The sequence below is a fragment of the Bubalus kerabau genome, chromosome 1 (genome assembly GCF_029407905.1).
Source record: "Bubalus kerabau isolate K-KA32 ecotype Philippines breed swamp buffalo chromosome 1, PCC_UOA_SB_1v2, whole genome shotgun sequence".
In the NCBI taxonomy this organism is placed as follows: Eukaryota; Metazoa; Chordata; class Mammalia; order Artiodactyla; family Bovidae; genus Bubalus; species Bubalus kerabau.
This window is the reverse complement of record NC_073624.1, coordinates 6,290,487-6,309,697: the sequence shown is the minus strand read 5'-3', so window position 1 is coordinate 6,309,697 and position 19,211 is coordinate 6,290,487. Positions and strand designations below refer to the sequence as shown.

Genomic DNA, 19,211 nt, shown 5'->3' with positions numbered 1-19,211 from the left:
GGCTCCAGGCCCTTGAATTTGCGTGTAAAAACACTGGATAGCTTGGACCCATGAAAATGAGAAAAGAAAGCTAATCCCGCACCAAAGCTGACTGAATTTATATAAGGAAATAAGAAAAAGACCCTCTGTGTAAGAACATACACTCTAAGACTGTGCCCCCTCCCGCCCTGGACCAGCGGCTACTGAGCTGGTGGCCCCGGACCTCCAGGCCTGGAGCACTGTGGCCACTCCTTCCCTGGCCATCCTGCAGGGCTGAGCAGGGACCGCCAGGGCCTCTCCATGAAGGGAATGCCTAGGGTCAACAGGGGACCGTCAAAGTCCTCACAAAGAACATAACTGCACCTTCGCCAGAGACTCAGAAGGCCCCTCAGCAGTGCCCAAAGCCCCTTGGAACACTAAACATCTGCTTGGTTTCTAAGGTGGCTGTGTGGAAACACTGCCACGTCAACAGGGCACAGGCCAACTCTGAGCTGGAAGGAGAAAGTGTAGCACTCGGCGCTGTGGGCCCAGGTTCCACCCAGGCCAGCGGGTCCTCCTACCTCAAACTGTGGCCAGTTCATGGACATGCCTGGCCCGTGGTTGGCTCTGAACCACCTCAGGTCCTCTACCGCGTCGGCGGCTTTGATGCTCTGCTCCAGGTCACGGTAAACGTTTTTGTAGCTAAATCAGAGAGAGAAGCATGACTCTTTTGGAAGGAAGGGAAAGCCACCGGTCAGCCTCTCCCAGGGCCTGCCCAGAGCCGGCATCACAGTCTGCAGCGCATCAGGGTCGACGTCACAGTGCAGATCAGACGCCTGCCCTGGCGCGCTGGACAGTTATCTGGTCGTGATGCACACAGGAGGGGAAAAGTGACAACCATGGCGTCGAAGCCACAGCTTCAGATTCTGACAAATCAAACCAGGAGGCAATAGCCCGGCTTTGTTCTGTGTCAGATAATATAGAAGGTGCTGGTGTCTGGGCCACAGGGGCCCCCAGTCTGTGCGGTTCCATTTCACCAGGTCCACAACTGAGTGTCAGGAAAGTCGCTTCTCATCCCTTCAAAAAAGCTGGTAGGTTTACATTCAGCAAGTGAAGACTGGCCAGTGCTGTGGGGGCTGCACATGCCGTCGGCCAGCTGGGGGGACTCCTGCTTCTGCTCCACAGCCCAGAGTGGCTCGCCTCCCTAGGAAGCTGCCCGTGAGGGACAGGACTACCACCCCGGGTCCCAGAGCTTTCACTTCTGGTCTGTGTGGCCGGCAGTCATTCCCCCTCTCAGGGTCTGTGCCCTCCTCTGTCCAGTGGGCACAACCCACCTGTTATGGGGTGAGCCGTGTCCTCCAAAAAAGATATTGCTGGTGTCACCCCAGGGGTCTCAGGATGAGAGCTTGTTGGGAAATGGGTTCTTTACAGAGGTAATCTGTAAATTAAAAAACCCACCTTTTTATAAAAACGGGGAAACGGGGACACAGGGACAGAGAGGGGACGATGTGAAGACCCAGAAGATGGCCATGTGACTGGAGGGATGTGTCTACAAGTCAGGGAAGGATCCTCCCCTAGACCAGAGCCATCAGAGGGATCGAGGCCCGCTGACACCTTGATTTCAGAACTGTGAGAGAATAAATTTCTGTTGTTGTAGGGTGCCCAGGTATCAGTATTTTATGATGGCAGCCCTAGAACACTATTAGACCATCTGCTCCCCAGGGTGGCTTGGAGGACTAAGTGAGGCAAGGCAGTTATTCCACACAGAGGAGCCCCGCAGCCCCGCCCTGCCTCTGCCTGCAGGGCAGCCTTGGGCAAGTGACCAAACCAGGCTCAGCCTCCACTTCCTCATCACTGAGATGGGGAACAATGTCACCAACTGCACAGACACTCATAACGACCCATTAACTATTGGCATAGCAGTTGAACAACGACTGAATGCTTTTCATTTTTTTTTTTTTTAATGTTAGGAGACAAAAAGAAGGTAATTCCCTGTTGATGACAAGCTCTGACTTGTAGGTCATTTCTAAATGGCTTGGCTGTGTGCATGACACATCGAGGCCCGGGGTTAGCACAGACCTCTGCCCCGATGAAGGTGTCACAGGACCAAAGATGAGGAAAGTGGGGAAGAAATATCATGGTCTTGTGTCTCCATTCAGCAGAGGCTCACAGACTGTGCTGCCCAAGGCCCTGAGCCCCTGGAAGTCCAGGAGCAGGCTGGCAGGCAGCTGCTCTGCATGGAAAGGAGATTGTGAGGTCCTCACAGTAAGGCCACCCCCAGGCTGGGTGCGCCAGCCGGGGACTACTGGACTTGCCCCCGGGTTGATTTCAAACGCGTCACTGCAGCCAGTCCAAGCTGTGGCCCTCCCTCCCTGCCCAGATGCAGAGCCCTGCACCCGGAGCTGGTAGAGTGTGGCAGGAGGCCATCAGACTTGGGCCAGCAAGCAGCCGTCCTGGACGGCAGGACCTCGCAGGGCCTCAGGCGGGCTCTGAGACCACCGCCTCCCCGGTCTGGAGAGCAGCAACCGAGCTCCACACAAAAGCGCCGTCCACTGACTTTGCCACCCCACGCTCCTGGCGAAGGGCACTCACCTGGCCATGTTCGACAGGTCCAGGTGCTTCTGCACCTCCAGCAGGACTTCCCGGAAGAAGCGCAGGCGCTTCTCCTCGAACTGCTGGCACTGCTCAAACACCTGCTCCATGCTCTCCATGTACTGCGGTGTGCTCTGGCCCAGCTCCTTCAGGGACTTCTCGTACTTCTCTTTGCTCTATAACAGGGGCCAGGCGCGCAAATGAAGACTCATTTCCACTCAGCCCGCTCCCCTCTGCCCGAGAGTGAGTGAGCCTGGCTCTGCACCACCCTGTCCACCTCCAGGGCCTCATCTCCCTCCACCAGGTCCAAATCCATCAGCAGCTAGACTACTCCTCGGGTGACAACATGAAGCCTGCCACTGTGGGTGACCCTGCACCCAAGAAGCACCCCAATCTGTCTCCTCTGCACCCCTAAGTTCCTGCCTATAGGCCTCAGGCCCCACATGGCTCCTGGAGGGCATTCCCCTCTCCCCAAGGCTGGACCATGAACAGCCCTCCCCACCCCCACACAGCCAGGCCTCCCAGGCTCATCCTGAGGCCCTCTCCACCTCCAAAGGCACCCTTGGCAAAAGTGTCTCAGTCCCCTGTCCTTAGATTCCAAAACCTGAAGAGCACAAGCTCCAGAGTCTGACAGAACTCCAAGTTCAAGTTCCAGCCCCTCCACTTCTGAAACACAACCATACTCCTGGCATCTGCCAGGCCTCTCAGCTGGAGTAAGACCCAGAAGGCAGCCACTGGGGAAGAGGCAGTCCCTCAGAGCCAGTGACCACGTCCCCTCTCGCATGGGGAAGGGCTGTGCCCCAGGTCTTGCCCACAGCAGCAGGGGCTCCCCAGTTGCCTTTAAGGCAGGATTACAGGGCTCTGAGCTCCACGGAGACCTGTGCTGTGCATTTTCTGGGAGCCTCACTTTCCTTTCCAGCAAACAGAATACTTCTACTTGACAGTATCCTGATATTTAAGGTGACAGACAATGGACACCGACATTCAGACAGTCCTGATTCCCTTTCTTCCAGCCCACGGCACCAACTTCCTCCCCGATGACACCCCCCGACACACAGTTATTCCTCCCCAACTGTCCTCAAGAGGGGGTTTCACCAGAAAGAAAATACGAACATAGGTGTAGCCTTTTCTCAAGGGTGTTTAGGGACAGTGTGACAAGTCTAAAGTTAGCATGTTTCCCTTGTAGGGGGATGCCTGGGGTCAGAAACCCACACAGTCTTCCCTGCCCCCCCCATATGACTTTGACAGTGAAGGGGACCATCAGCGTGAGGGGGCCTCCTAGGGTGAAGGGAGGGATGCTGGGGCTAGGGTCACCCATTTATCACAGTCGTCTCACTCTCAAGACCCTGAAATGGGCTTTGACCACGGATGGGGGGGGTGGCCTTTGCTCTCTGTTCTTCTGTTCCTGATGACAATGCGCAGCCTTCTGAGCAGGGAGTGGCCCTCCCTGAGCTTTTGCCGGCCTCAGGCCCGGCCCTGCTGCCTCTGGAGCAGCATCTCTGCCCCACTTGGGGGCGGCAGTGAGGAGCTTCGTAGAGGGCATAGCTTTTCCGCCCACACCGCTGGGCGGCCGCTCTGAGTTTCCTCCATTTCTTCAGCCGCCTAATGCCCTTATTTCTCTCAGAGGCTCTTCTGAGGCTCAGGACTCCTGCTTCCCCTCTGGGCTTCATGCCCTAGTCCTGAAGCTCAGTGCTCAGCTCATCTCTAACTTCACCTCTCTCTCCAAACCCAGGCTGGGACTTCCTTCTGTGGACACTGCAGCAGGGCAGGCCCTTAACGGTGACAGCCTCCAGCCACCACCAGCCCTTGGAAGAAGGCACAGGAAGGGAGTGGGACCAGGGGCCAAGCTGGGAGCCAAGGGTTCCGGAACCCTTGCTCACATCTGCCCTCCTTTCCCAGGCTCTTAAAGCTTTTTCCAGCAGTTCTCTGTCAGCAATGTCCCAAGCCCTTACTTGGCCTGACTGTCAAGCCCACCGGTCCTCATAGCCCTCCAAACCAGCTCGCCCATCAGCTGCCTGCTGTTGACGTTCACGAGCTACTCCTTCCCACCTCCTGCCTGCGGCCACCCCAGCCACCCCGCACCCTGCCCGCCACACACAGGAGTCACACCCCTGCCTGCCCAGTGCTCCGTGCCGCCCTGCCCTGAGGCGGCACTCAGGGCTGTGGTGAGGTGACGGGTGAGTGCACTGATGCAGCCATGTGTCCATGCATCTGACTGAGCAGTGACAAAGGCTCATCACATGCCAGACACGTGGACGGGTGAGGCAGTGCTCTCAACATGCAAAAAAACCCGCACGATTTACCTTAAGAACATCCTGTTTGCACTTCTCTACTCTGTCTTGCAGTTTCTTAAGCTGCTCAGGGTTGAGGGACGGGTCGGCTCTGCTGTTGTTCTCGCGGGATATTGCCAGCTTCTCCTCCTTGCATGCTGCGTGGTAGGCCTTCTTCGCTGCTTCAACCTACAGGGAGAAGGAGTTCCCAAATACCACATTTAAAGGTCAAAATCCTCATTAAAGGTTACACAGACTGTGAGCAGTGCCTGTGTTCTTAAGAGGACAGGGAAGATCAGGTGCAAAGCTGTGTGTCCAGTATAATTACAGCACATTAAAACAGAGTTCAGTCAGCAAATACTGACGGGGTGCCTGCTTTGTCGTCAGATACCATCTAGGCAGAAGGAGTACAGTGCTTGACAAAGAGCCTAGCTTTCACACAGCTCACCATCTAGCTGGGGGAGGCAGCTGCAAGAAAGAGGAAACAGAGTAAGTGAGTAGGTGATAAGCACTGAGGAGGAGAAGCAAGGGAAGAGAGGCAGGTGCACTGTTGGGTCTGGGCTATAGCCGTACGTAGAACGGCTGGAGAAAGCCACACACGTGACCTGCAGCGAGACTGTGATGGAGGTGTGGATCTGCTGGAAGAGCTGGCCCAGCAGCTGGAAACCTAACACAAGAGGAGTGTGACGTTGGGAGAAAGGGTTATAGGCCACATTCCATATTTTTAACGACTATTTTACATGAATACACACACATATCTATAGATATGCGTGTGTGTGTGTGTGGGTGGGTGTGTGTATGTGTGTAATTTAATAGATGCTTCTTAACTGAGCCAAAGTCACAGATTTCATTCTAGAGCAGAAAGCTGGGTTTGTAACCAGAGCCTCATGAGGGAGTCTGTCATCACAAACGGGACCAGAGACAAGAAAGAAGAGAAAGGGGATGTGGCAAAAAAGACAAGACACAGCGTAGACAAGGAAAGCCTGTTGTCACAACCCGGAGACGGAAGTCTGCTTGGGGTGACTCTGAGAGGAAGGGAGGCAGTGCGGTTCCTGAGAGAAGTCTGTGATGGGGATAGGACTGGTAGGAAGTAGGGGCACCCTTAGCAATGGTGCGGGCCAGGCTCCAGGTCTGCCTATACTAAGGGCTGAGGCGTAGGTATGACAGTCTCTGGAGAACCAAGGCTGGGTGAGGCTCTATGATTTCCATTTGCTACTTGTAAAATAATGAGTATCAGCATCATTGCGAATTTGAGAGAAAAACTCATAAAAGAGAAAGAACCATTTAAAAGTTCAGGGTTGGGAGTGGCCTTGTTAGTGGTTTGAGAGCATTTCTGCATGCCACCAACAGCTCTTCTAAAACCGTGCTATTCAAAATGTAGTCCACAGACCAGCAGGCACAGCACCACTCAGGAGATTATTAAAACTGAGCATGAAGAGGCCCCACTTCTGACCTCCTGACCACTATCTCTAGAGGTGGGGCCTGGGAATCTGGGTTTTAGGAAGCTTGCTTAAATTTAAAAAGCACTATTCCACAACGGTTTCATCTCAGATAACCTTTGGCAAACAGGACTTACTATTCTGATAGACCAGAAGGTTCATGACATGGGGGGGTCAGAGGCTGGGTCGAGGGGGAAGTGCTTCAGTTTTGAGCTCTAGGCTGTGTGTGTGGGTCTCACCCTGCTCCCAGGACAGGAAAATGGGTGGATAAAAGTTCTGTAAAAACGGCAATGAGGCACTCAGCAGGCCCCCTGTGCCTAGGCAGTGGCAGGAACTCCTGGGAGGGCAGGAGGGCTGGCCAGGGGAAGCAGGTGGTGGGGGAGGGGCCTGCAGGCAGGGCAGGGCCCCAGGGCAGATGCACCTCTTTCAGCTTCTTGGCCCAGGGCTTCTGCGCCTTCCGAAAGCCGTCCTCGGCTTCCTTGGTCTCCTTGAAGCCTCCCATCATCTGCTTGTGGAAGGCGTCCTTCTGCCAGTTCTTGATCTTCTCGAAGTCCTCGTTCATCAGCGAGGCCTTCACCTCCAGGTGCAGCTCGCTCACCTTCTCTGCCTCGGTCATGACAGCCACCCAGGCCTTCTCCACCGTCCCGTACTGGGGCCCTGGGACAGGAGAGAAGCTGGTCGGTCACTTGGCACTGTGGGGCCCAGACAGGCCCTGGGAGGGGATTCCCTCTGTGAGGCCCCCTCAGCACTTAGGTTGGGGTTTGAGGCCAGCAGTCTGGCTGCCTGGCTGGGAGGCTTCCTTTTGGCTGTTTCAGATATTTTTCTTAGTGCTGTTCCTTTTTCAGTTCCTGGGATCAAGAAGAAAATAAGGAACTGAAGCTGGATCTGTTTTCTTTTGTTAGGGAAACTGGGGGATTACACACATTTCCTTTTTGTAAAGACACTGAGCTCTTGAAAAAGTCCAAGATGAAGTTTCTTCATTTTGGAAGTTTTGATTTGCTTGAGGCTGGCTAGAGGAGGAGGGCATTCTGAAGTGAACTGACCTCTCTGCCAGGCCAGTCCGAGCCCACCCCTCGGGCTCCTGCTGGCTCCTGGCTTCCCCTGTGTGGGACCACACGTTTTCCTGAGGCCCATTCCCTCCATGAGGAGCTGGGCCCTGGAAACAGCTTGTGGAATGAATGGAAGCCCCAGGCTGGGGAAGGAGAGGAGGAGACAGGAATCTGGCTGGCTCTGGCCTGGATGGAGCTCTCCAGAAAGCGGGGAGGGTTGCTTGGGTTGCCTCAGTCACTGTTCTCAGGAAGGAAACTCCTAATCTGACCTGTCATTTTGCTGAGGGTGTAGCTAGCCTGAGGTGACAGAGAGATGGGCTGTGACAGAAGCTGAGGATGGAATGGGAGGACACAGGGCCTGCCCTCAGGGTGCTCCCAGGGGACAATGACTGCTGGAGTGGATAATGACAAGAGACACATGGTGTGTGTGTGCGTGAGTAACTGCTAGCCCCTCAGGACCTCTGGCTCCTCACGTCTACAAGATGAGCAGCTCCTGGTCCTGCCGAAGGGACCAGGACCCACAAAAGCGGAAATAAGAGTGCTTTGTGAACCTCAGGCTCTGAGTAAGCAGTATGGACGCTGCTGACAGCTGGATCCTGAGAGAGGGACTCAGGCAGGCGGAAATAAAATAACGACAGCCACTGCTTCCTGGAGGAGCCGGCCCACCCCAGCCATGCCTCACCCGCGCATGGCCACCCCACTCTGCACCAGGGCGCTGTACTCTGCTCCGCGGGTCACCCATGTCAGCATCCGGGGAAAGACATGGAGCTAGTCTAGACTCCTGCTGCCTGGGGGCCCCTTGCCCTGGCCTAGCTTCCCCTGGTCAGCCCCTCCAAACCCACCCTGAGAAATGCCCACTAACCCACTTCTTTCCCAGGAAATCCTGTAGTCAATAAAGCTCCCCCTCTACTGCTGGGAAGTACGTTCTGAATACCATCCACACATCCATGGCAGCACTGTCATTGAGCTCTAGAATCGTCTGAGTGTTTTGCGAGGGAGAGAGGGGAGGTAAAACCTGCATCACGTAATGGGTTTCCCTGGTAGCTGAGTCGGTAAAGAATCTGTCTGCAATGTAGGAGACCCAGTTCAATTTTGCCGGATGTCACCATTGAGTCTTGCCTGAACTTATAAATAAGCAGTCTTGGTGCCAGAAACCATGGTGCTGAGCAGCAAGGCCCTTGACTGGACAGGAGGCTACTGCAGTCTGGGCCCCAAAGGAGCTGCTCTGAGTTAACTCGACAAGCGTGGCATGTCCGCTGCTGACAAGGACTGCCACGGGAGGCTTGGATGCTGCTGGAGGACAGAAGTCCTGTGTCCCCAGGAAAGGGGAGGAAAGCTCACTTGGCCTGTGCTGCTGGGAGAAAATCAGAGCTCCCAGACTGTGAGACCAACTCCTGCCCTGATCTTCCAAGAGAGGATACTAGCTCAGAAAGGGTGGACAGTTTGCCCCAGACGCCCCATGGTGGCCTCCCTACCCTTGTCCACAAGCTGCCTCCAGCGCCGGGCCCATTCGGTGAGCTGCTGCGCGTACGCCTTCTCGATGCGCGCCCGCTCGTGCAGGCAGTTCATGAGGTCGGTGCACAGGCGGTGGCCGTCATCGATCCGCCGCACTGTCCGCTTGTAGTTCCCGACCTAGGAGACAGAGCCACACTGTGAGCGCCGGACCTCCACGACGGCCAGCTCTTGGGTGCTTGCGCCCCCTCCCACTTCAAAGGTCCCCTGTGTTGTTAGATGACAAGCTACCACTGGCAGGAGCAGACAAAACCGAGATTTGGAGCTTCTGCGTGGCCCATGGGCCAGGGAGGGAAGCAGACCAGCGTGAGACAGGTTGTGCGGGAGGAAGTGAAGGGCTGAGGGCACCCAAGGGGGATCTCACAGGCTGAGGGCCAGGGACAGCTTCCCAGAGTAGGGAATGTCTAACTAGAAAGATGAAAAACAATAGAAACATAACTTTTTAGTAGCTCCGATTAAAGTGATTTTATAATTAACATTACAGACCCCTGGCTAAAGACCTTTGGAGCATTACTGGAATTATCAGGTTCTCAGGTGTCTACTGCCTTGATGTCACCATATGCTGGATTATTATTACTTCACAATTAGAGCAACAAATACTATTTCCCACCTACTGCACCCACCACGTGTCAGGCACCACAGGAGGTATTTTACACGCCAAATACTGCCTCTGCCTTAATGAGCACCAGTAACTGTCTCCATGTTAAGATGAGGACACCAAGCCTCAAGTAAGTTGCGCTGTTTGTCAGGACCCCACAGTAGCAGCCCTAGAGGCTGGGCTGCTGCTGAGAGTTTTCCACACGCTTCCAGGTCAGGGCTCGATGGCAAAGCTCAGACTCTATCAGCTTTGACAAGGGCCAAGATGAGGCTTGACTACTTTTTCTCACATATGAGAGGAGAGTTAGATTATCTAAATTATAAATAATAGAAGAGTAATTGAGAAAATATTAGTGGCTAATGTGGAGTGAAAAATTGAAGTGTTTCATGTGTTTCATTCTCTGACCTGCTGAATAGAAAGGATACCATGTAGCTGATACTGAAGCCCTTGCAGGAAATACGACAGAAAAATAATCTACTGTATTTGCAACCCTTTCTTCCCACTGTCTTTAAAAACTGTAGTCACCTTTTTTCCAGTTTCGCAGTTTCTAAAGGTCTCTGCCTTGCTGAGCACTCTCATATTTCATCTCTGTTTAGGGTCAATCTGGAAGTTCCTAGAGAACATGGAAGACTAGTACCGACTTCTACCGATAAGGGCACAATACTCTCTCTGCCGTGCACCTCTGACTTATGAACAGTTCAAACGACCTGAGTTCCTCCATCTCGTGCTGAGATAGGCAGGTGAAGACAAGGCTACAGTGGAGCAGCAGGAAGACCTTGCAAAAAGACAGAACACACGGAGACAGGCATCGGGAGAGCAGGGGACTGTGGTCCCTTCAGGAAAAGCTGTCCTTGGGGCCAGAGCTCTGGACAGGCTGAGATGGCCCCATTCCCATGGGAACCAGGATCCTGGGGAACAGCAGCTCACCAAGACACAGAGCTGAACCTGAGCTTCCAACTCCATCCTTTAGTGGCCCCTTTTTAGGAAGGAGAAAGCAAGCATTTCACAACCAGTCAGAAGTGACTTCACATGTTCACTTCCCTTAAAATAAGGTCTTGCTGTCATTTTGAAATTTACAACAGGGTGAAAAACATAACCAACAAAACACAAACTTGTTATTGCTGAACTGGTGGCAAAAAGAGCTAAGACAGTAACAGCTCGACACAGACTTGACAGCCGACATGAAACCATGATGCAGACCTGGTTTTCATCTCACTGTTACTAACAATATTCAAATTGGCAATCAATATTAAACTACATTGGCTCCCCAGAAACCTGTCCACCTCTTTGCTTTTCAAAACCCTTGTGAAAAGCTTTAGGGAAAAGGAAAGGATATTTCTTAACAAGGTACACAGAGGTACAGCCCTTCACATTGGCACATATTGTACATAAATACCGTTCATCTTTAAATGACAACTCTAGAAACCTGAAAAACAGCAAGGAATGAGAAGGATGTTTCTGAAAGCATGTGTTTCAGGTTTAAATGCTGGCACTGCTGGGGCCAAGGGGACAGGGGAGTGTTCATGACAACAGGCGCCCAGACACTGCCGCGACATCTGCCTGCTGCCCTCTGCTCAGGGCAAAGGCTGCATGTGGGCTGGAGACAGGCCATCACTTCAGTCCACACACAGGGACATTCATCAGGTATCACCGTCTCCACCTCCGCAGACCACACAGAAGAGGGCAATGTGTTGACAGAATGAAGATGGTCTGACAGCATGGAGACCTGGCCCTTAGAGAAGCCCATTAGAACCTGCACGTGGGACACAGAACGCAGGGGGACGACTAGAGACTTAGCGGGGGGCTGGGTGCAGTGGGTGGCGTGGGAGATGGGGTCAGACAGTGAAAAATCTTGAGGGTCGGGCCATCATCCTGAGGGGTGCCGTGCTCAGGGAACTGTGGGGTGCGGGAGGGGGAAGCCCTGGAGGGTAGGTCTGAGTAGCCTTCTGACTCCGGGGCACAGCAGTGGGGACCAGAGCAGGAAAGCATGAGAAAGGAACCAGGCTGTCCTCCAGGAGGCAGGTGGGGGTGGACAGAGGCAGCAGGACTCGGCTCCCGGGCACTGCCGGGGGTGGTTCCCGCAGGCTGGACTTACCAGGCCGAAGCAGCAGAACCCCTCCTGCCCAGAGCTCCCCAGAAACCACTCTCCAGCCTCTCTCCACCCAACCGCCTGGTCTTGCCTGGGGCTCCCCGGAAACCCAACCCGCCTGCTGTCCTAAGTGCATCTCAGCCACTCTACCCTTCCTACCCACAGGCCCCCACTGGGCTCTGGGCTGCCTGTGTGTCTGGCTGTCCTCTGCCCCCAGGCCTGAGAACCCAGCATCAGATGAGCCTTGGTTTGTTTGGGTCAGCTAAACGGAGTCTGAGGCTAGAGTTGGCAGAAACATCTGCATAATCGGGGATCAGAGCAGAGATGGTGGACTCTGCCTGAAACCCAGCGGGCTTGTAATTACAGGGGTGCTGGGAAGGGCGGTTCAAACAGGTCGCACCAGTTCCTCATGCCTCCTCTGGGTGTAAACAGTCTGGAGCTGACTCTCACAAGGACATTGGAGAAGGCTTGCTTCTCTGACTTCACAGCTGGTTTACCTTGGCCAGCTCCTTTCTGTGGAACACGGGGGCCAAAGAAAACAGGAAGGCTGGAGGATTTGGAAGCAGGTCAGTGGGACCCCCCAGGATCCCAAGTGGATGCGCAGGAACGTGAATGCAGGTGCACAGCTCCTGCCACCCGTCCACCCCAAGTGTTGGCTCAGTTACCATGGGAACTGTGGGCCGACAGGTCAGGAAACCTATAGGGTCATGTCACAGACATCTTCCCCTTTGCTCCTTTTACCCTTCTCTTTGGTTGGTGACCATCAAGCCCATTTCCCAGACAAATTACCTGATTACAACCAAAGCTCCAGGGTGAATCCAGTGGCCCAAGTGAGAAGAGAACGGGGCAGAACACCCCAAAGCTCGTGCTCTCCCACCCCGTGCTGCCTCAGCCCTGAGACTCGAACCTTCACGCCCGTGGCTCAATACCACAAAGAACCCCGGTGGAGTCTGGGTGTCCCCAGGAGCCCAAGGAAGCTTTTGGCTGTCTCACTACTGACTCGATGCACAACACAGGGGGGCTCCTAGGCCAGTGCCCCGGACCACCCTGCCCTCCCCTAGCCGGCCCCTCTGCCCGTGTGCAGACCAGAGCCCACAGGACATAACCCCACACACCTTCTGACTGTACCCTAACAGTATGGACCTTTGTCTTCCTCACTGACCATTTTTTCTTGACTGCCTTCCACTCACTGGGTCTCGGCACTCAATAAAAACGTGAAATGTTAAACCAGAGAGAGACTAGAAGAAAATGGAGACAAACACCCTTGTGACTTAGGGCAGCAGAGGATCCCTTAAGCAAAATTTCAGAAGTAAAAGCTGTAAGTGTACACACACACACAAATTAAGGATTTCTGTTCTGAAACCAACAACATGGACAAAGTTAACATACTCAAATGCTGACTACTAGTTTGCAAGTAGTCAGTGTTGACAAGGGACTAAAATCTGGAATATCCCAGGAAATCCTATATATTAATACAACATGAAAGAGAGGCCCCTGGGGGAGATGGGCAAAGGTGTAAAGTGGTAACTTCAGAGAGACGTGGAAGTCTGCAGGACTAATGGCCCAAGCGAGATGCTCATGCTCGTGGGACTTGGAGGAATGCCCATGAGAGCAGCAAGACAGTTCTTTACCTCAACAGGTGGGCACACAGACAGAGTGGGAAATGCCCAATGCGGGGTGGAGCTGGGCACACAGGACCCCTTTCTGAATACACTGGTGGAAAAATAGCCTGGGGCAAGCCTGGGACAGCCAGGCAGTAATTAAGTCACTAAGCATACACTGCAGAAGGAAACAGCAACCCACTCCAGTTATTCTTGCCTGGAAAATCCCACGGACAAGATCGCCTGCACCCGCAGACAGGCGACACCAATTCCCCACCACAGGGTCCTGCTGGCTGATCCACTTGGGGGCCACAAGGGCCCTTCCGAACACTGTCCCCATGCTCTGCAGTTGCAGCCTGCTCCACACAGGTCACAATGGTGCACGCTGAGCTCCCTGGCCAGCTGGACTGCAAGCCCCGTGGTAACGGGCCCTGCACACAGAGGTTTTCCATCAGCGGCGGCATCATAATAGAGCACACCTATATTCTGCTAGGCAGCGTGCTCGCAGCTCCACATGTCACCTCATGTAATCCTGTGATGGTCCCAAGCAGTGAGATTTTACAGAAAAGGAAACAGGTTTGAAGAAGCAAAGTCACTCATAGTCATGCGGTCGAAAGGAGGCAGATCCCACCTTCCAGAATCTTCCTCAGGCTGAGGCGAGAGAGGGTGCAGAGCCCAGGCTTACCGGGTCAATCTCAGGTGATATGTCTGCTTCCAACCAGCCCTGCAGGTTCCAAGAAAGGCCACAGATGACCTTGATTTTACCCTCAGAATGCTCATGCCCTTTAACCTGTGACCTTGCAGGCCCAAGACAACTGCCCTCTCTATACCCTGGAGAGGCAGGTCCAAGAGTGAGCCAGCTGTGCCAAGCTGACTGGACAATAAAGAAAAGCTGCTGATGGTGGCCCTCCAGGCAAGAGCACAGAGTTAGCGACAAATGTTTCACCCGAAGCTGCTCCAGGATGCCCAAGGCTCCAGGATTTTCTCAACCACCTTGAAAGACGAGCCTTCAGGAATTCCTTGATTACAGGCCTGCAGAGGTGGGCTGAGTGGGCCTTGGCTGTCTTGTTTGAATCCATCAGGCCCTGGCCCTCTCTGATGAGGCCACCTTCCCTCCACCTCCTCTCATGAGGGGAGCCACAAAGAACTGGCCCTGCCCTGACAGCAACGACTGGGTCTTTCTGCCTGCATTTCTGTCCCTCAGCTGTACCCATGCTTTTAGATGGGGGCAGCCATCACATAATAAATCCTGGCCATTTCTTCAAGCTGTCCATTCAGACACAACAGGAAGAGAGGAGACAGGATCAGATGATCTCTGAGGGCCCGTCACAATTCCAGGATTTCTAATTGAACAGTCTGTTAATGCCGCCAGCTGGCTGGCTACCTCTTGGAGCACTCATGACTCAATGATTGAGGGTCTGGCAATACCCTCTTGCCACTCACAAATATGGGGTGAACACCTACTGTGTGCCAATGACCATGCCAGGGACCAGGGATGCAGTGGTGAACAAAGTGTTGTGGTCTCTGCTTTTGTGGGACTCGGGGTTAAGTAACAACTACAGATAGTGGCCACTTCTGAAAGGAACACTCTAGGTGGTCAGGGCTGCCTGGAGGAGGGTGAAGTCTGAGGTAAGAGCAGAAGGGACCTCTGGGGCAAGGCTGCTTTTTGAAGGCTTGAGGTTGAGGCCCACAGCGCATGAGCTCCACGCCATGCCACGTGCTCCGGGAAGGTCCCCTCTCTGTTACTCTTGCAGCGGTGTCTGCTGTCACGTGCAAAGCGTGGCAACATGGGGGGTTTGCAGGCAGGACTGTGCCTTTATTCTCCTCCCTCCACCATGTTTTCACTGCCTGAATGGTGCTGGGAGCGGAGATTCTGTTCTGTGTAGACACGAGGGGACTGAGAAGTTGCTGAGCGCCCAGCAAGAGGCACAGGGAATGAAGTAAGTCAGCCTCCTTTATTCATTTTTCTCAATCCACTGAGTTCTTGAGATCTCCCCACAAAAGCTAAAAATCAGCTCTCAGAACACATCATAAGATACACACTCCACAGATGACAAATGAACAACTAATTCTGCCAAGTACAGACCAGCAGAAGAGCCTCACGGTTCTTTCACAGCACTCCCCCGGCTTTCAGTCAAATTCAGGCCCAGGTCAATTTCTCTCGATGTCCCTGGTGTCCAGGCAGCTGGGAGGGCTCTGGGAGCGGCCCTGCTGCGCCATGCTTCCCACTCACATTTGTGGAGTACTCCAGTACCTTTGCCTGGAAAATCCTATGGACGGAGAAGCCTGGTAGGCTACATACAGTCCACGGGGTCGCAAAGAGTCGGACACGACTCAGCGATTTCACTTCACTTCAGCAGACGCCACATCCGTTCACACCAGCAGCACCTCTTTCTCAGGCACCCTTCTTCAGTCTACCCCAACCCCTAGTCTGAACCTCTCTTTCCTAACAGGAGGTCACAGCTGATCTTAAGGCTGTAAGATCTGTGGGGCATGCTTGTAAACACCAAAGAGTGAGGGGTGTCCTTGGAGAACCGTGAGCTCTGTGCCTTGCACTCAAACTGTCTCTGGGCGCCCTCGTTTCTACAGGATCCCACCCCCAGTTCTCCAACCTGCCCTCCAGCTCACCCCGCATCCAGGCTCCCAACTCACCCTGCCCTGGAACAGAAGGTCTTGGAGCTCCTCACCTTAGCACTACCCTAAACCTGACCAGGCTCTTTATTCTCAAAACAGGATATTAATGCAGTTCACCTGGCAGGGCCCCAAGAGGCTCAGACATGGGGGCTCCTTGCCGGCCTGCCACTGCGGTTCATTAACAGTCCCCATTTCCAGTCTCCTCGAGCCCGACCTGTGTGCTCCGGCTCGACTCTGACCCACATGGGTCCTGTCTCTGCCTTGGGCCTCACTCTGGCCCAACTCCTGGTTTTCAGTTCTCACCCCCAACATTTCCCAGACTCACTTTCTGCTCCTGGAATTTGTACTCAAGTAGGAGGGTGAAGAAGATGAGGCTCATTACCCTGCAAGGCACCTTTTGCTGTTTTGAGCGTGTTACAGCACAAACCCTGAACTTCAACAACGTTAAAGATGACTGCATTATCATCCTTTAATCTAAATGCTCAAAATGACAAACTGAAAAATGGATGAAGGGGAAACTGAGAGATTCCAATTTTCAGATATAACTCAAAGGCAGAACAAAATAACGTAGAGAGGAAAGATATGTTTACACAAAGTTTGTTTCAGACCTCAACTTCTCAAGACTGGCCAGCCAGGCTCACTGCACTCTGCCCCTCCAGGAAATGTTGCTCAGATGTCAGGATAAAGGCCCAGGGATGCCTGGAGACTTGCCTGAGCACAGAACATGCCCCACTTGTGAGCCATTGCCCCGAAGACCCTGCACGGAGCCCTGTCTCCCCAGCACATGTGTACGTGCACACACTCCCTCAGCAAGCACCGGGGAGGCGGCAGGAGCACTTGGCTGCTGGTGACAGCTCTCTGCCCTCCTCATCCCGCCTGCACTCCAGTAGGCACTGTATGAGTGGCACCTCCTTGCTGAGAGCTGCCGCCAGCCCGGACAGTGAGATCTGTTCCAGCTCTGTAAGTAAGGACTCGCTGAAGACCAAGCCGCTTCTGGCAGAAACTCCAGCAGTGAAAGGAACACCCAGGGTAAAAAGCCAAATGATCTAGCGTAGAATTGTCAGACTGGAAAAGTGAGAACAAACAGCAGTTCCTCCAGGTAGCACCCCCTTCCATGCCTACCCCCTCCTCAACGTGCTGCTTCCACCGTGTCCCACCCTCCCCAGGTCCCCGGTCCACCTTTCATGACTCCCACTTAAAAAAAAAAAAAACAAACAACCCTGCCCCACAGGACACAGCTCCTTCACCCCACCTCTGTACCTGGGTCCCTCAGCACTAAGCTCACTGCACCCACACCACACGTTTGTATAAAGACGTCTCAATGGGGCTAAGCCACCACAGGCTGCTTGAGCTCTCAGGACTTCTCCAGTTCTAAAAGCATGCATTTCTGTTTGTTACTGAGTAGAAATAGAAAATGTTTTCTCCCATAGGGCTTACACAAGTCACTTTTGCCATCACTGAAATCAAGTGAGAAAATAAAAATTAATCTTCAGAGGATAAACTTGATGGCAAAAAAATCTTGACTGGTCAATTCTTTCCAGGAAAAAACGGAGTGATTCTTTACCGGGCATTTAGAACACTGGTGTTTAGACAGGGGAGGTACAAGCCTGCAGCGAGCGGAGAAAAGACCACCTGATTTGTCTGCCTTCACCTGTCTCCACAGGTGTGATGGTCACGCATGAAGAGGAGACACATTAGGACCAGTCGGGCTCGGGAGTCATTTGGCCCCTGGCCCCACAGACACTATCTCTAGTCCTCACGTCCTCCCTGGGAAGCAGGAATTAGCAACGCCATGTTCCTCCCAGGACTCTGAGCAGGTCATCTCTCTCCTCTGAGCCCTCAGGGTTTCACAGCAATGAATGTTGGCGCCAGGGCTGAACCCAGACAAGGGGCGACTTCACGCCGAAGCAGAGGCATTTGAGTATGTGGCATCTCTGCAAACGAACATGTCTCTTCTTGCTCCCAGGAGGCTGCAAGCAGAGGCAGGAGAGCATTCTAGAGGCAGCGGCTTGAGCCCCCAGCTGGCACAATCCCCACCCGGGCCTCAGTTTCCCCACCTGTAAAGTGGAGCTCACAATCGCAGAGGCAGTGGTGAGGACTGAGAGCACCCATGGAAAGCAGAGCAGGGGCCTGGCACAGAGCAAGTGTGCAACAAGTGCCAGCCCCTATCACTGGTTTTCATTTCTAAACTCTTCATCCTGGGTTAGAACTCACAGAGAGTACACAGACCAGAAACATAGCTTATGTGCACACAGCTCGAAGACTTAGTAGTGTGCACACACCCAGCTGTGGGGTATAGGGGGTGGCAAAAATTATTGTTCAGTGAGGCTGGAGCCCAGGGCAGAGCTCCTGGCGTCCGGCAGCTCCCAGCACATGCTCAAGTCCTAGCCACACAAAACTCATGGTTTCACTTTGAAGGCGATGCAGAAAAGTGAAGCTTCCCACGCAGGGCAGGAATCACGCAGGGTTGCTTTTCTGATGGGCTGTCCTGGCTGCAGGGAGGACAACAGGTGGAACATCCAGTGGGACAGGGAGGCTGGTGCCCTAAGCCTTGGTCATGGCTCAACAGATACCACAGCTTGCTTGTAAGAATGAACTGATGGATCTATTTGGAAACTGTGGTGAAATAAAGGCAAGCCACCAGCCTGCTGGGAGCTCTGTCTGAGCACTGCGGGATAAGTAGGAGGCCGACACCCCTACAGTAGGGCTGCTGCACAGGGCGGGCCCCCAGATCTGTGTGTGTGGGCAGGAGGAGGCAGAGGACACGTGGGAGGACCACTGCTGCCCAGAGGCAAGGAGACGGCCACTTTCACCCCCTCCTGCTTCCACTCACAGCACCCGCGCCGCCGCCCAGGACTGCCTGCCACGACGAATGCTGGCTCTGGGGTCCCAGGACTGTGCACTCATTTTGGGACCCCAGGACTCAGCCCAGGGCCTGGATTGTGGTAGATGCCAAATCAGGCTTTATGGAATCCATGAACACGGACGGGGCAGCAGCCATCTTCTAAATGTTACTTACAAAACTGGTCTCAAAGGATGGGAACAGGGCATCCCATCCTACATGGATGGCTTCCCAGACAAAACCCTGATGCCGAGGAGATGTTCTCATGTGCTGTGCCAAGTCCACAGTGCTCAAGTCTGAGAGGAACTGCAGAGAGAACCTTCTCTGAAGCAGACGGCAAATAGTCATGTGGCAACTCTTTGGGGCTAATGTTCTACAGCAAGACATTTATGTCCTCTTCATCTCCAAAACACTCTCCACCAAGGCTCCCTGTGCCCATGGAGAGTGCTCACAGGTCAGCCCCAGCCTGGCGTCATCCAGGGAGGCCTGAGCTCTAACGGCACCACTGCTGACAGCTGAGCAGGGCTCCTCTTCAGGGATGTGAGCCAGCTGCAGGGCTGGGACCCAGAAATCAGCAGTCTGCCCTCCCAGCCTGGCCCTCAGGAGCCCTAAGAGACTGAGGCAGCA

At 53.9% G+C, this 19,211-nt stretch overlaps 1 protein-coding gene across 4 annotated transcripts in view; it reads right to left on the bottom strand.

The window, feature by feature from the left end:
• PACSIN2 (protein kinase C and casein kinase substrate in neurons 2) overlaps nt 1–19,211 on the bottom strand; it is a 114,820-nt gene that overhangs the window by 9,934 nt on the left and 85,675 nt on the right. For all 4 annotated transcript variants that reach the window (XM_055566020.1, XM_055566040.1, XM_055566035.1 and 1 more), the window contains exons 3-7: nt 8,784–8,940; nt 6,681–6,916; nt 4,854–5,009; nt 2,551–2,726; nt 540–660 (exon numbers count right to left, since the gene is read on the bottom strand). In XM_055566020.1, the coding sequence (XP_055421995.1) occupies nt 540–660; nt 2,551–2,726; nt 4,854–5,009; nt 6,681–6,916; nt 8,784–8,940 (846 nt within the window). The remainder of the gene's footprint in view (nt 1–539; nt 661–2,550; nt 2,727–4,853; nt 5,010–6,680; nt 6,917–8,783; nt 8,941–19,211) is intronic.